At 44.5% G+C, this 17,703-nt stretch overlaps 1 protein-coding gene across 1 annotated transcript in view; it reads right to left on the bottom strand.

Moving 5' to 3' along the window:
• arid1b (AT-rich interactive domain 1B) overlaps nt 1-17,703 on the bottom strand; it is a gene marked incomplete at its 5' end in the record, with an annotated part of 158,745 nt that overhangs the window by 103,953 nt on the left and 37,089 nt on the right. The window contains one exon of the mRNA XM_079287339.1: nt 11,628-11,819. Within this exon, the coding sequence (XP_079143465.1) occupies nt 11,628-11,819 (192 nt within the window). The remainder of the gene's footprint in view (nt 1-11,627; nt 11,820-17,703) is intronic.

Below are 17,703 nucleotides of genomic sequence, written 5' to 3'. Positions count from 1 at the left end.
TATTCTGCGTCTGTGCTTTGTATGACTGAATTGTCTTGTTGTCATTTTGCACATGTAACTTATTTTCAGGCTCCTCCTGTAGAAGAGGCCTTATTTTCCATTAGACCTTCTGAATAAATAAAGTTGAACTAACTACATCTTCAATTTTATTCAAATAATAATCACAGGGAAAATGGTCAGCCAAATAAATGAACATCCAACCATAATAACCCCAAACCCAAAAACCTGCAACATCTTCCTAACCACGTCTAAAAGCCAGATGTGGTTCATCCCAGAGGTGGGTGGGTGCAGGGACACTTAACAACAGGATGGCAGCAAAGAACAGAGGTGCTATTTTAAAAACAAAGTTTATTAGTTTCCTCCTCGGGGCCCTGGGCAAGCCCAGTGTGTAAAATGCAGGTAAATAAAGGCCCGGGGAAGAAGGGACGAGGGGTGTGAGGAGGAGGAGGACAGGAAATGGAGGTGAGGAGGTGTGCGGTGGCTTTCTGATAGGCGGACAAGTGTGTACATGTGCTCGGTTCAGTTCAGATGAAAATGCACACATGGACAGAAGACAGTTGCTCACACAGTGAAATGAGAAGAGTGGCTGCTGACCCAAGTCCAATATTTACTCAGGCATATGAGTCTGTAGTGTGTGTGTGTGTGTGTGTGTGTGTACTCGAGGGGATTTCCGTTTTAAGTGGGTCAAAGTGAGGTTAGCCTCGTACTACTGTTTACACTCACGTTCTTACATCATCACTGTCAACTGTAATATGGACAGAGAGGGCGAGAGAGATGGAAACAGAGACTGGGAGGAGGGAGGGCAGATGCTGACAGAGAAGTACGGAAGGTGTGATGCAAAAAGGATAGAGAAGGAGAAAAGGGAGGGAGGGAGAGAGAGCGCGAGAGGGGAGGTGAAGAGAGAGAAAACAACAGTGTAAAAAAAAAACACACGAAAAAGCGAGCGCGGGAGAACATCAGAGGCAAATGAAGGAGTGCTGCGAGTGCATCCTTTCATTTGAGTTTTTTCCAGTCCATTGTCTCAAAATCCCATTTCCCAGCTAATTTAGAAGCTTCTAAAATACACTCCACTCCATACCTTAAGCCTCAGGCCACAGCTAATCCTATCTTCTCACACACACACACACAGACACGCTCATTCAGCCTCCGTGCTTTTCAAAAGACTTCTTCTTGGCACAGTGGAAACGAATGAAGGATATTGAAGGCAAGCGTTTGAAGTACATGAGGGAATGCAGGAATCAAACTGTGAGTTAAATGCTATTAGACAGCTGTGTGGAGAGGCAGTGTAATATTAGATTTGATTGAATAGATGACTGCTGAATGTGGTGTAATATATAGCGCCGGAGAGGCTTTATACGCGGACGCAAATCAATATCGCAGCACCATGTTAATCCCAGCCACTCAGGGACGGGAGACGGTCGGAAAGTGAGAAGCGTTCGGAAAGCAGGAGCGCTGTGCGCGATTGTCTGGAATATGAGACTTTACAAAGTAGTCACACCGGTTTGTAATGTAATCTTTTACACTGATATCAGTGCGACGCTGGACTTTGGTGAAGAGAAAGAGAAGAGGTCAAAGGTGAAGTTGTGCTCTGGAACAATACTTCCTGGAGCTATCATTTTTTATTCGAGGCCACAACAAAACAGCAATTCCAAACATGACATGCAACCAATTTGACACTCCCTTTCTCTTTTGGCTCACACCTAATTTAAAAATGTTGTACTGAGCCTTTTTGCACCGCGCACTTTTCTACCTCTATATTCCGCCGCGGAGCGAGGTGAAATGTTGCCCCGCTTTGCTTGTATGAGTTTGATTGCCTCGGAAAAAAACAAGCAAGGAAACTGTCATGACAGCAAGCGAGCACATTTGATGCCACCACTTGACACAAGGAGAAAGCAGCAGGAGGGAGCAAAAACTCACAGCCACGTTAAGCAGATTTTGTCTGACATCTGTCTCGATCTCCTTTTTCTTTTCTTTTTTGCCGTTTAGTTCAAACTATACTGCAGCATTATTTTTGAAAATACCGCGCTTGCTTTTTCATCCTTTTTTCCACCGCCCTTGTCTGCTCTGGGCTACATTGCTTTCATACACTTTGTGTGCGGATGTCGGTGTTTTCGTCACACACTAGTTCTCGCGTTATCGTAGGGGTCAGCTGCATTGCTCAACGTCTTCCACTCTCATCCGCTGTTCTTTTCTTTGATGGCTGTGCTTTTCTTACCTCTTGTCCTTATTGCATTTATTTTCATTTTTCTTGCTCCTACCTTCCCTCAACATCCACTCTCTCCTCTCAGTCTTAAATGCTCCCTCACTCTGCGTCTCCCCACCTCCCTCCCTCTCCCCTTCTCCCGCTCTGTCCATCCGCTCCACTCATTCATCTCTTGCTTTCTCCACGCCTATCACATCTCTCGCACTCCTTCCCCGTCTCTCTTTTTTTATACATCACTCTTCTTCTTCACTTACCATCCCACCTCCGTTTCTCCATCTCCATCCCTTTCTCCACCCACACCCCATCCCTCCCTCCCCGTCTCCAGCCGTTCTCCTCATGACTACCAAATTAATTAGTCACCCCCCTTTTTCCCCTGCACCTTGGCAGATGCACATCTCCACAAAATCTGACGGTAATGCCATTAATATTCATTAAAAATTAAGCTTAATTGCGTGTCTTTAGGAGAGAGGCCCATAACCCCCCCCCCCCTATACACACTAACCTTACACACACGCATGCACACACACACACACACACACACACACACACACACACACAGACACACAACATGAAACCCAGTGCATTTGACCACCATCCTCTGCCACATCACCCCAAGGACTCTTCAAGTCTCTAATGTCCATTGGGTGAGACCCTGAGAAGCACCTACACACACTCTTTCTCACACACACCCGCTGAGATATCCTGGGTCAGGCACTGGGAAAAAACAAGGTCAAGTGATGGGAGGGTGAGACAGAGGTAAGAAGTGAGGGAGTGTTTCCTGCTGTGACTGAATGTCCTCATTTCTGTATGGCCTGCTCACTACCGCTAATTACTGTTAAAGGCAGCTGCTAAAAAAAACGACCAACCTTAAAGTAGAAACACTTACAGACGTGTACAAAAAGCTGCTCTGCATCAAGGAGAGGCGGGGGTGGTGGTGGTGGTGGTGGTGCTTGGGGGAAGAGGGGGGCGCACATCCATATTCAACACCCCGCGTACACACACACACACACACACACACGCGTTGGTTCAGACTTGCAGATACGCACACACCAATCAGACTGACTGAACCATAATTAAGGCAACAATCAGCAGTGAGAGCGAGCTACACCGCGTTCTGGAAAATGTGACAAATCAACATTTGGTTATGATGTGCTTGTCTTTCATGTTTTCTTGACACTTACATCTTTTGATCCATTTCAGAGTATTTGGAAAACATTGCAGCTACATTCTGATTATGGCAGATTCGCTGTAAATATATTATAGGGCAGACCTACTTTCGTCTCCGCCAAACTGCCTTTTAAATGTGTGTTGGTTACACGCCATGTAAATCATGGCCATTTATTCCAGGCTCTATTATTATCATCAGGGGAAAGGTGACCATTAGCATGGAAACAGCTACTACGTGCATATGTGTATGCGACGAAGCCTGTGTGTGTACGCCTAGATATCCGTGACCTATGTCAGTGTGTGTGTGTGTGTGTGTGTCCAGCCTATCTTAATAGGTCCATTTGTAGCAGGACCTGTTCTAGTACTGTGTCCTTCAGATTGGATTCTATCTCAGCAATCCCCCTGACCTTTAGCACAAAGAGACTACAAGAGAGGACCAGAGCTCCGACACGGGGCACACACACATAGAAGCACACTTTCACACAGTCTGTACACACACACACACACACACACACACACACACACACACACACACACACACACACACACACAACCAGCCACAAGCAAGCATCCACTCTTGGCCATATAAACAGAATTACACAAAAAAAAACACAGTAATGAATGCTCATGCAGAGACAAACACACTGGCGTGTGTGCAGGCCATCCCTTAGGGATGATGTCAGATGTAGCCGACAGTGATAGCTGCAGATGGCGTTGCCAGGGCTTTCATTCCCGTTCCTCTACGCAGGCTAATCAAATAAGAGCCGGTCTTTGGACCATCTTCACACACTCTTCGCAAGTCCCGTCGCTACCACCCCCATCCGCCCATTCACTTCAATTGCTTTGGCACACAGTTAAAAAGGACATCCACCCAAACTGGTGAACACCCACATGACTTTTTGCTAAAGCACGGAAGAACAATAGCGGTGTGTTGGGGAGCTCGACTTTGACATTCTTTTTTTGTGTGTGTGTTTTCTCTTTCTCCCTCTGTCTGTGAAGTCGGTACCCAGGAACAAGTGTAGCGGCATTTCCAAACAAATGGCAGCTAAATTAGGCCCCTAGGGTGCAGTGCCGCTAACTACCGGCCTCCTTTTTTTTCTGAGCCATTATGATTGTCCTAACCGTTCCAAAAACACCTCTCGCGTTCTCGTTCATTTCCATTTGAATTGCAGCTCGGCTGTACAAAAACAAACATAAATCAAAAAAGGGAGGAAAAAAAAGAAGAAGAAAACAAAACAGTGGCGGATTCTAGTCGAGCAATTAGCGAGTGTCACTCAATGTGAAGGTAAAAACACACTAAATTAAAATGGTCGTCTCAAACACACACACACACACTAAACCTAGCTGACATATACAGCATATATTTTTTTCCTTTTTTTATCATTTCGTTTTTGCCTGAAAACTCATCAAGCTTAAGTGCTCGTCAGCGGCGGCCAATCGGAGTGCGGCAGGCCCAGGGTTGCCGTGGCGATACGCGGGGACATTTAGAGGACTCCGATAAACTCTGCCATTTAAAAGGTTATGACAATTAACGCGGCTCTCCGCAAATTACCACTGCCAGACCTTTACCCATAGACGTCTCTCTCTCCCTCTTATCACCCCGCAGCCAGCCTCTCTCTCACTCTCTCTCTCTCGCTCTACCTCCTCCTCTCTCTCACCATTAGCCCTCCATTTCTGCAGCCTGTCCTCCCTCCATCCCTCGCTCTTAGAGCCACCAGCACTTTTATTATCCTGTTAATTAACAGAGTTCTTCACTTAATATTCAAATGGTGACCAATTAATGACATTGAACTTTGGGCGCCACACCCACCCACCCACATGCTAAGCCCCCTCTACACACAGACACACACCTTCCCCTCCACTCTCACCTCATCCTATTCACTCTCACTTAAAACATTCTCCTTCCTGCCTCTCATTTCCTCCGTCTTGTCCTCACTACTTCCCCTCCATCACTCCACCTCGTCGCCAAGGTGAGCTCCCATTTCCGTGTGAGAGACAGAAAGAGAGTGTGTGTGTGTGTGTGTGTGTGTGTGTGTGTGTGTGTGTGTGTGTGTGTGTGTGCGCATTGAGGGGCAGTCACGGTGATTGAGGCAGCAGAGCAAGTATACAGCAAGGGGGTAATAATGCCAGGGGTGCAGGACATAGAAAGGCTCTCCGGCCTTTTAATTAACCTGGTGTGATGAAAAGCGGGGCTGGCGGAGGGCGGAGGAAAGGGCCTGCTGCTTCAGCCGGTCGGGGGCAGAGGGGTGACAGGAAATAGGAAATGACACACTGGAAGTATTGTAAGTTAAAGGAGCCAGGTGATGTGCCAGTATGTGAGCAACTGTGGTTTATAGAGGTTTTTTCTTGAAAGAAAAAATAATTTCACTTTTAAAAAATTCTTGGCTTTGACAACAGGAGTTTACCACAAAAGGTCCATTTAGTAACATTTCTGGAGCTTTCAATTGGATCACATCAAGAAGGACCCTCAAAGTCAACATTGACAAGAAGTCTTTAAATTGCTCATTAAAACATGAATTTGAACACTTGCAATTTCATCACAACTTGGAAGATTTTATCTGCAAAGGACATTTGTGTGATACGATCAGAAGCTCTAGCCACTAAATGTAGCTTGTGGTGAGACTTTTTTGTCAACATTAATTTCCTTTATGAGAAACACTTGATGTACAAACGTGCAGACTGCTTATAATATACACAATACAAAATGTTGCAGATTACGCTCAGGTTTCACAACAAAAGCAACAGCAACTGTCTTTTCAAAATAAAAGTAAAATTATATTTAAAGCTTGAACTGCCAAGCTAAAGGCCTTTACACACCGGGGACATGACAAAACAATTAAAAAATCAAAGCTATTCAAATTGGCAGCGATGTGAACTTGCGACAGCTGCAAAACAAAACAACGCTGAGAATAGATTTGCGCAGGCAGAAGACCGACTACCGTGATACTATTGACACAGAGCAGCGTGTGGCAGTCTTCCTATTTTTTTTATCTTAGCTGAAGTTACGCAGTGTATATGTCGAGGGCTTTTATTGTCAAAGGTGAGAACAGAAGGAAAGCTCTGCCTTTGTCAAAGTTGAAAGGAATAATAAAGTCTGGTAGCCTCCACGTTGTTGGACACTATAATGTACATTTTGAAGATGTCCGGTCTGCCCAACGTGATTGGCTGATGCCTTGATTCACGGTGCGAAAGCTCAGAAAAATCCACCTTGTTCCAAAAAAAAAAAAGACAAAGTGGATAATATATTCTGTTCGGTGTGAAAGTACTCATGACAAATATAACGATAATATATTGATGTGCGGGAAAAATTCCCCTCCCTTCAGTTCACACCACATGGCGGACATGTGATGTTGGTGCTCATGAGCATCACTAATCTAAACCAATGACCAACGTCCTTCCATAGGTCCCTGTAAAGAGAGCTTGTCTCCTCCAATCAGCTGAGAGCTCCTCTGTGCCACAGCACGGCTCCCCAGAGCCTACTCTCAGACAGGAAGAGGAAATAGTTAAGGCCAATAGAGGAAACGACCGGTGGGATCAGTTTCACAGAGGAGAGTGGATCGGAGGATTTCACTACAGGGAGTAAATGTCACAGGGAATGACTTCCTTCTTCAAAAGACAAGCAGTGAAATCACTTCAACTCTACTGTACACCAAACAGCACTCAGTGGCATATTCACCATACACTTTATGTTATACTACAACAGGGCAAGGCCATATTCTGTAACATGTAATTACTCATAAATCTAACACCCTGCTTCTTGGTGAAACATGAAATAGTGTGTAGTCCACGGAATGACTGATCAAAGCGAGTACCATGTTCTCACAACATTATGAGTCTGGCAGCTGGCCACGGTTGCATTTCACCGCCTTTCAGTCGATCCTGTCACACTCGAGTGTATACTACGCAATAAAGCAAACGTGCCACAGAAAATAATCTCCAAATTCCTGAAATTACAACTCTCTCATTTCCGTTTTTATGAGGTAGAAAGTATTTTGACAGCAACACGATATCATGCACTTCATCTGTTATGTGTCAAGTGCAATATGGCCGGTAAGCGTAAGAAAGGGCACTTATTTTCTCCTTTTAAGCGTTTTGTCTCACGCTGTAATTGAAGCCAACAATCAGACCAAACACATTAGGGTCATGATATTTATAGTGTGTGTTAAAATATACTTCCAGGAAAGGGGCTTCTATATAGATGGCAGTTAAATGTTTTCTTTCACAGTAGTGAGCCTTGATTCAAAAGTGGAAAGTGACATTTTAGTATACAAACCAGGTAGTGCGTGAGGTCAAGAAGCCTTCTCAATCAATTAAGTATGTGTCACAGTGTTTGTGAGGGCTCACAACCATCGTTTTGAAAATATCCGATGTCCTGGAACACAAACAGACACGCACTTTAAAAGCACTTCTCCCCTGATGCGATATTCCATTTATTTTGTGATATGCCTTGATGTCTGAGAAATGTCTTTTAGCCTGCTCTTCTCCTCGCAGTCAGCTGAGGTCAGTGCAATAGACTCAAAGAAAGATGGCATTTTCACTTTGATTTGTTGCAAAACCAGCTAATAGCGGTTGGTTGGAGAGTAAATTCTGTGTCAAAGGCAGCTGGAATGGTTCCATCAACTGGAGGATGTCCTCTGGCTAGGGTTAATGGGAGTAGAGTGTGGGGGGGGGGAAGGAACCGCGGAGAGCGCCGGAAGAACAAAATAAAGAACTTTTCAGCTTGGATTTCTCAGAGTAATGCAGGGTCAAGAAACCGGGGTCAACGCCACAATGGCATTCCTAATCTGCCGTGCGCTTGCTATTGTGTGTGTGTGTGTGTGTGTGTGTGTGTGTGTGTGTGTGTGTGTGTGTGTGTGTGTGTGTATGTGTGTGCGTGTAATCTGTTCCGTGAGACTCACATCATGTCTCATTTCAGCCCAGAATCACAGACAATCACAGCTCAGAATTCTTGCAGCACACTCGGCTAAATAGTGTTCACAGACACATGCAGACACACTTATGAAAAAAGAACAGAAACATTAAAGTAACATACATCGCTGAGTTAAAAGCACACCAAATACTAATACAGTGATTTACAAATTTGCCAACTTCACTGTGTAAGTTTCATTTGCAAACATGTTTACTCTTGGATCCAAAATCAAAGACGGGGACCTAGTTTCTTTGGTATTTAAATGTTTTCTGGTGTTTTCTGCTTTTCTTTCCCTCTCTAATTCCTCTCTCACTCAATCGATGGACAATTAACTTTGTCTTAATGCCACCGCACAGGCTTGTTGTTGTTGTGTGTAGAATGTCATTTTTAAATGATCAATATTGTGCATATTCAGTAATTACTTGAAAATAAATTGAAACAGAGTGAGTGCTCGGACCTGGATATTGCATTTGTTTCACACGATGGAATTGGTATAGCTGTGTTGCAAAGTACACGGATGTATATGCCAAAAACCCACCTCTGTCTCAGGGGATCTAGCCTATTACCAACCATCTACATTTACACATCGTCTGTAGCTACCCGGTTTCAGTTGAATTGGGCTGCTAGTTGGAAAGAGAGTCCTTTGACTGTACATGTGCATTAATGGCTGGGTTTCTTGTTGAAGCTCACTTCCCATACCAAGCTAAAATGTAAAGATGTTATGCAGATGTAAAAGTATGGGAGCTGGGAGCCTATTAGTCGAGAAAGACTGGATTTAGTTGGCCTACAGTTTGATTGTGAGCAGACAGGAACCTGGAGGTGTCTGTACATTGCCTGCTGTGTTGCTGGGACATACAATGCTGTATGTACATCTCGAACACATAGGAAGGATTTCTTGATTGAAGGTAAAGACAGCGACGCGACGTTGTTGCAGTTCAGGCTGCTGAAGGTATTGTGGCTTTTATGCAGCGATAACAACCATGTGTGCTGATTGAAAGTAGCATTTATGCTCAACAATGACAAAACAAAGGGAATCTGGCTCCGTGGGCCACCACAGCAGTTGGCATGGCAACCAATCGGCACAGGTGAAACGAGGCTTTGGCCAATCGGAGCGCTCGGGAAGAACTACCTGGTGTGTAAATGTCAGCGAGGGTCAATTGCCGCCACATCATCAGCGATGATGAAAACACACCATTACTGTCACAAAATCTCAACGTGGCCATGGATCTCAGCCTTCCCTAGTTAGAATGAATAATGTTTGTTCAGCGGGCTGCACGGGCCGTGTGTGTGAGCATGTTCAGTGAGGACATGTGAGTAAGAGTAAGTGCTTTTTTTTTTTCCCAGTGTGAACAAAAGGCACGCTGGCTGAAATGTTCACTCAGTATGAAAATTACTACGCTAAGACTAACGATTTTCTTTTTTTGACAACCTGCTTTTGTGTTCACAATGGCTTTTTGCTTGGCTATTTGTCTTGGTGTGCTCAATATTCAAGGCTGTCTAAAGGAAGGTTTAACTACATCTCAGTAAATCACAGTACAACTACCTAGACAGATTCCACTACACCACTGCCAAATGGCATCAACTGGTGCAGATGCTTAATAAGTCTATTCATATTTGTGAGCTGCTAATGGCTCAGTGTTTTTCTCGGTTTTGAGTAAAAAAGGATGCTTTTAAAAGCATCGTGTCCATGCTGCCCTTCTTCAAAGGAATGCGCCTTTAAATTCTAGAAAGTAAATACTTGCAGGGGAAATGGTTCTGCATCGCACATTTTCACTGGCCTTCATGCTCCGTGCTGTTTCATGTATTCTATAGAGTCCTGCAGGAATGAGCTGTCGGAGTGGATATCTCTGAACTGCTCGCTCTTGCTTCGTGATCATTCTGCTCTGGAGTGGGAGGGGTACAAATCAATCAGCCATGTGTATTAAAGTAGCAATCACTCTACTGCACATTAAAGTCCTGCCTGCAATCTTTACTTTATGTTGAATAAGTGTTAGATGGAAAATAAGATCCAATAGTAGATGGTTAAATTGTTGACACATTAATGTCTAAGCGTCATTTTAGTGTTGCAGCTGGCCCAGGTGGTGCCACATCTATCTAATTGATATACTTCTTGGGTATTTCAATCACAATTGGCTTTTTTACAAAAAACAAACAAAGATATGATATGGACTAATATGGCCACTGTAGATGAATAGAAACATGCCTTTATGGCCTCCCTCCATCACTCATCTCTCTTTCTCCAGTTGTGCTTAGTCCTATCTTCTCCTTTCCCACACTGCTCTGTCTGAGCTTTGCCTTCCTGTCCAGTTCTGTTGTAATCTCTCTCGTCTAGTATTGTTCTTTGTCCTGTTTTGTTCTGCTTGTTCAGTTTTGTTCTGCTCTGTTCTGATCCAGGAAAGGGCTGTTAGCCAGAGGCTGATAGATCCCTCTGGCAACAGAGTGGATGGGAAACACATGGCCAGCCTTCACTCAGCTCAAAAACAACTGCTTGAACCCAGCTTCCCGATGGAAAACTTCTACACAACATCATGCTGAAACTTGGCAGGACAAGTCTCAATCCAAATCTGTGGAACAGGCCTATTGTTGTACTGAGGATTGGGTTTGCACAGGCGGGTTATGTTCACAGAAAACGTACAATGTGTTTGTGCACTATGACTGGCCAATCTGTGAACTATTGCAAAAGTCCTTTTTCTGTTTGTACAATGTATGTGTGTGTACGTGTGTGTGTGTGTGTGTGTGTACGTGTATGTGAAGTTGAGAGAATATGAAAATATATAGAACCAGACCGAGTGAGATTTACCTAAAGTACATGTCATGAATAATGTGAGGGAATACTGTGACCAATACACCAGGCATCAGCACGTTATCGTTTACACACACACACACACACACACACACACACACACACACACACACACACACACACACACACACACACACACACACACACACACACACACACACACACACACACACACACACACACACACACACAGTCTATCCCTTAAGGTGGTCTGTCCAATCTCAGCACCACTAAAATATTAAAATACAACCCATGTAAAAAGATTTGGATGAAATCCCGTTCTTGCTGATATTTCAAATTGTATTGTTGATGTTACATCTGATCGTCGACATCTGCGCATCTATGTGTAACTGATATATCTATTCATATTTATTTATTGAGTTGCTCACGGCATGTAACGGGGGCTTTAGGCTTGGTTACAGCTGTCTTGGCCAATTGTTTCCACACACGAAATGGCACAGTGGGTGCCTGGGCCTGAGTGTGATGAGTTTATGTGTGTGTGTGTGTGTGCGTGCGTGCGTGCGTGTGTGTGTGCGCGTTAGTACCTGTTGTGGCGGTGGTCGAGGCTGCAGGTAGGGGCTCTGGGTCTGGCCTGGAGGGGTCTGCTGAGGGGGGCTGAAGTACGGAGGGGTTCCCTGCTGCCCCGCCTGCTGCTGCTGCTGCTGCTGCTGCTGCTGCTGCTGCTGCTGCTGCTGGCTGTAGCCCCCCATCCCCTGCTGGCCATATGGCGCCACCTGCTGAAACGACCAATCACACAACGGTTAGAGGGGAGACATTAAGGTCAAGGCTGAGGCTGAAGCAAAACTTTCACTTTGAATTAAAAGTAATTCAGAGAGACTGTCTGCTGCAGTTAGTATAGGCATCACAGCCAGTCTTCTAACCTAGAGTCCTCTTGGAATAATATGAAAATAAAAACAAAAACATCCCACGTGGGCTTACGCAAACTGGCTTCTATCCATTTTCCAATTCATCTGATTGTTCCTCCGCCGACGCTTTTAATTTAGCTCAGACCAGGCTGCCACCTGCCTCCCACAAGTCCTCGAATGAACTCTCACTGCAGAAACCTCTAACTTTATGTCCTCCGGCTCGCCAAATGCATCCTCCCCTCTCCATTATCTCTGTCTCGGTCAGCTCACAGATGGGATGAGGTGTGTTGGATATTACCGCTGGCCCGTCCCTGGCCGTAGCCCCTAATGAGGGACACATGGATGAGCCGGGGCATTCCAGAGCAGCGCAGTTAAAAAACGAACTCGCGAGGGCGAAGCCATGCCAAGTGCCGATGCGGCATTACACGGTGGTTATACGAGAGCGAATGTGAACAGGGAGTGTGTGTAACAAGCTGGCACCAATACAGTCTAAATCCCTCCTTGTCGTTTGTTATGACTACAGACAGCACCAGGTGCTCCTCACTCCTCTAAGGATTTCCTGTGGAGGCTGGGGTTTTCTCATTCACACACACACACACACACACACAGGCTGAGAGCAGACTATTGAACAACATTTATGACCACCGCCGAAGCCGTTTGACAGCACTTTTCATGTCATATTTTTTCCCCATCATGTCGCTCTGCTTTTTTATTTAATGTCGACCAAAAGTGCTGCCACAAACTCATTAAACAAGCACACAGGCTGTAATTTGGGGGCGTGTGCAAAGCTAGTCCACCTCCAACCTTCGCCCCGAGTCCTAAACTTGGAAATGTCCCTTTAAATCTTCCTTGGCAGGCTTGGGAGAGTAAGACTCTCTCAAACTCAGAGTGATTTATATCTCAAATGACGGTATTATAGGGAACTCCGACGTGATGGAACTTCTACACGATCAAAAGCAGAGAGCACACATCCAGCGTTGTAGTTTTACAGTGACCGTGAGTGAGAAAAAAGTCAGTCATAAAAGCCCTGTTGGAACTGGTGGCTGGTATAAAACACAGTGAAATCTGATCCGGCTGCAGAGGGCAAGTGGAGATTAATATGTTTGAAATAGTTTTCAAGAGTAACTTCCTTTGAGTGGGTGTTAAAAAAGAAATCTTCTCTCTCTGCTGGCAGAAGCTTTTTGACTCTCTGAATAGAGATGATTGGACAATGTGGAATATTTTTCACTTCAATGGAAATTTGATTAGAAAGGACAGGTCTGTGAGTGCGGTGTGTGTGTGTGTGTGTGTGTGTGTGTGCGCGCGCTCAGAGTGTGAGAGTGTCATTAGGCCGATGAGACAAACAGACAGGGTGAGATCAGTCTAGCTGGCAGAGGGGTTAATAGCATGGCCCCGCTCATGCCAACAGCACCACTGGATTCATTACTGTCAGCCGGGGCAACACGCACACACACACACGCACGCACGCACGCACGCACGCACGCACGCACGCACGCACGCACGCACGCACGCACACACACACACACACACACACACACACACACACACACACACACACACACACACACACACACACACACTCTCATACCAATATACTCAAATGAATGTACGTGAATTCAAGTTGTCTGAATATTATGTAGAGATTTGTTAAAATAAGAAAGACAAAAAAATGCTCTCTCTCTCTCTCTCTCTCTCGCACACACACACACACACACACACACACACACACACACACACACACACACACACACACACACACACACACACACACACACACACACACACACACACACACACACACACACACACACACGTCATTAGATGTGGATCAAAGCCACTCTGACAAATCAGAAGCAACTCTATCCTGTGATCAGTGATTACAGGCTGTGTGTAACACAGTGGGTCTCAACTGGAACACAACTGTTCTGGGATTGGCCAGGATTAGGTCGCCATGGCGATCGAGACCAGACAACCGTGGGTTGGTTTCCGTCTCAGACAAATACAACGACAGGCAGACGGACGGATCTGTGCAGACAGCGACAGAACAGATAGATAGACGTATAGGCAGAGAGGGAGACGAATCACACACAACCGGGTCAGCAGAGAATGGTGCTTTAGGTTTTTGTGCCTCGTCTCGGTGCTAAAAATAACCTTGTTAGAAAGCATGAAAGGCTAATGAATAAATAATAAACGACACCAGTTTCTGTTGTCTGTAAAACTGGCAGTTTGAGTCGCGGAGATTTTTGATGTAAAAAAATACACCTGGGACACAGATAGCAAGCACGCCGGAACAAGAGAGCTTCAACACACCAATGTTACGTCTGCCGCTTCTCTTTGCTTTGTATCAGGATAAAGTGTCCCATGACTGACTGGCTGGGTAAAAATAAATGTGTAACGCTTATTGTATAATGTCATGCTGTGTGATTCGGATTTTCTAGTTATTCAAATTCAAGAGCTCTTGCTACAATCGGGGACCGCCGATTTACTGAGATTATACCTTTTTAATTACAATTAGGCCTGCCGGGATAACTATTTTTGTTGTCCCAGAAATAATTGTGATAAACGATAGTATTGTGATTTTAAGACCATTTTATGCCACTGATAAAAAGACAATAGAACAGCATAATAATGCAAGTGTGCCCTTTAAAAGAGCAACGAACTTTTAACTCTGGAGAATTTTCAGACATTGGAATGGGAGTGTGAAGAAAATATGAAAATATATAAAATAAATAACCAAACCAAAACAATGAATTAAAAGGCCTCTGTTAACAAAGAAACGTGCAACATCGCAATTCCCAACTCTCCCAAAGGCAGAGAAAACCCTGCTGTTCATTCTGGCATCATGTTGGCAAAAATATTGCTGACATGCTTATGGAAACAAAGACGCATGTAAACACAACGGGCAATATCGCGGTCAGCAACAAAATGATCAAGGTCATGTCATATATCATACGATAGATCAATAACGTAATAATTGAGACATGCCTGATTGCAACGGACCTAAATAACTCTCTTGTCTATGATTGGATCTTCCCAAACATGGGAATAAATGCAACCCTGGATGGTATATCTTTTTTTTCCTCCTCATTGTTGACATACAGGTCCTTTTCAAGCTGCCTGTAGCTACTTCATATCAAAAAACCTTTACAGGGGACCTTTAAAAAAATGCCCATTTTCAGTGTATTCAAGAACACACACTGACAGATATGCAAGCTGGTGGACAGGCAATCAGGTAAGCAAGCAGGAGAGACAGACACGGAGACAAAACGAAAAACCAGGCAGAAATATCACCAGTCAGTCAGTCAAATAGGAACAGAGACAGCAGGCAGACTGGAGGTCTAACAAGTAGCAACCTGTCACCGTGGCTTTGGGAAGAAAGACAGAGTCATTCAAATGCAGCTTCTGTTTGATCGCTGGGGGCGACTGTATGAATGTACTGTACCTACTGAGTACACACCAGCTCGCTGAAAACGGATTCTCTTTGACTGAAAATGTGCTGAGTGACAAACAGACTTGCTGTGCTGCTATACAAGTATTATACCAATACAAATAACTGCTGGAAGTAGAAAATAACACAATTCTCAGCCCTTTTCCTTCAACTCAGGTGTGTGGAAGCAGACAAAAATAACTGTGATTCATCCGGAGTGCCTTGGCAGGCACACAGTGTCAAATAAATGTCTGTAATGAAATGACAACAGATGTGAAGTGCTGTAGGGAGAAATGGCGCAGAATAGACGTCCTGCGAAGCAAATAATTCACCAGAAACTGCAGAAACAGTGTGAGGAAAACAAAAGCCTTGGCGGCATATTAAGAGACAAAACATTCACACAAACACTGAGAAGAACTCAATCAAAAATCTATCAAAACAAGTGTCATATGCAGAGGCAGACAATGTTTTCCTGCTCCGCAGATGGAGGGGAATAAATAGCCATGCTAACCCTCATCCATGGCAGCGGTGTGTGGGTGTGTGTGTGTGTGTGTGTGTGTGTGTGCACACGTCTGTGCCTTAAATCAGCCGTTTAAAACCCTTGCTTGGAACAAGGCACTGCTTGTAATTCAATTGGGCCAATGAGCAACAGACAGGAATCTTCATAATTCTGCCGAAGTGGCGTTACGGCTGGCTGGCAACCGGGACCAGAGGTTGCCCATTTTGAGTGACAGATGGACTCAGCCAACCAGAGAGCTAACCAGAGCCACCACCCCGACCACTGAACACACACACACACACACACAGGCATGACAGGCGCACACAGGCAGCGCAACAGCATCAGCAGTCATGCTAGTAGGCCACCACAAGTGCCGGGTTGAACTAAAAATAAGAAAGACAGTCGGGGTTACAAGTAATAAAGAGTCAGACGAGCTGACAAAGACTGAAACAGACAAGAGAAGCAACATAAAACATGATAGAGACACATGAAGAGATCTAGAGACGGCGGCAAGGGAAAATGTTTGGAGAGATGGAGAGATAGGCAGAGGGGAGATAGACGAGGGGTGTTACAGACACGTAGAGGGATGGATAAAGCGATGCTTCGCGCGATAAAGTCAGAGAGAGACGGATACAGACGGAGAGATGTGTGGCGAGAAAGGGGCAACGCAGACAACTGTAAAGGAGAAGCAGAGGAAGGAAGGAAGGAGGGAGGGAGGGAGGGAGGGAGGGAGGGAGGACAAGTCTTACAGGAGGGATGGGGCAATGTTAAGTAATGATGAAGACGAATGGAGACAGGAAGGGAGCGTGAAAGAGCTTCAGTGGAGCTTCAAGTTCTTTTATACTCACATCATTTGAGGAATGTATGGGAGAGGAAGGATGGAGAGGCAGAGACGGATAGATAGTATAGATCACCAGGTGAATGGAATTCACTAATTACCTTGAACGAGCAGCGATAGATTGAATAGCAGTAGTGGTTTGAGGTCTGACGGCTACACACTAATTTGAATCAGGCGACAAAACTAAGAATACTGAAAACATAAAAAAAGAAATCTAACTTAATTTAGTTTTTGTCTTGTATTGTTGAGTGTGCTGTTGTCGCACATCTGGGGAGGTGGTCAGGCAGCTCAAGACAGATCTTCAAAAAAGGAAAAACAAAATAGAAAATACTTGAAAACCATTGGCATGTGCATGTGTTGTATACTTCTTGTAGTGTATAAAACGGTACAATTTACAGTAACTACTGCAACAAACAGCATACTACAAATATTGTTAAATATATTATCTACTCATTTCCATAATACAGTGTTTTAGCAGTTATAAATCTATATAATAATCGACATACTTGAGTTGAAATGATACAGCACACGTCCACCGCTGTCATCCGTCAGACTGTGACTTTGTAATGCCGCAACACAGAGACAAAGAGTTGCAAAAATGATTTAACGTTGATTATTTTATTGTTTTATTTTTTGAGGTGTTCCTTGAGTCGTTTCACCACCACGACAAAAAATTGTGTTCTTTTTTTTATGGACTGAGAATTTTGAATTGCTTTGTGCAATGCATTATGGGACAACAGTGCCCTTCAACTGCAAACTCAAAAACAGAGCCGGGTCAGTATGCATACTGGTGTCTTTGGCTTGACCGAGAAAAACCCACTGCTGTTTGACAAGTGACCCTGATCGATACAGATGGAAACGCCCAGTTAATAATACAATAATAATACAAAGAAATAATCAAACAGCCCTGCAGTGATGGTAGAGCACGCTGATGACAAGACTAGATAGGATACACTGTGAGCACTACACTTTATTTATATCCTGCACAGAA

This window comes from Melanostigma gelatinosum (genome assembly GCF_949748355.1).
Source record: "Melanostigma gelatinosum genome assembly, chromosome: 16".
Classification (NCBI taxonomy): domain Eukaryota; kingdom Metazoa; phylum Chordata; class Actinopteri; order Perciformes; family Zoarcidae; genus Melanostigma; species Melanostigma gelatinosum.
This window is presented reverse-complemented; position numbering and strand designations above follow the sequence as displayed.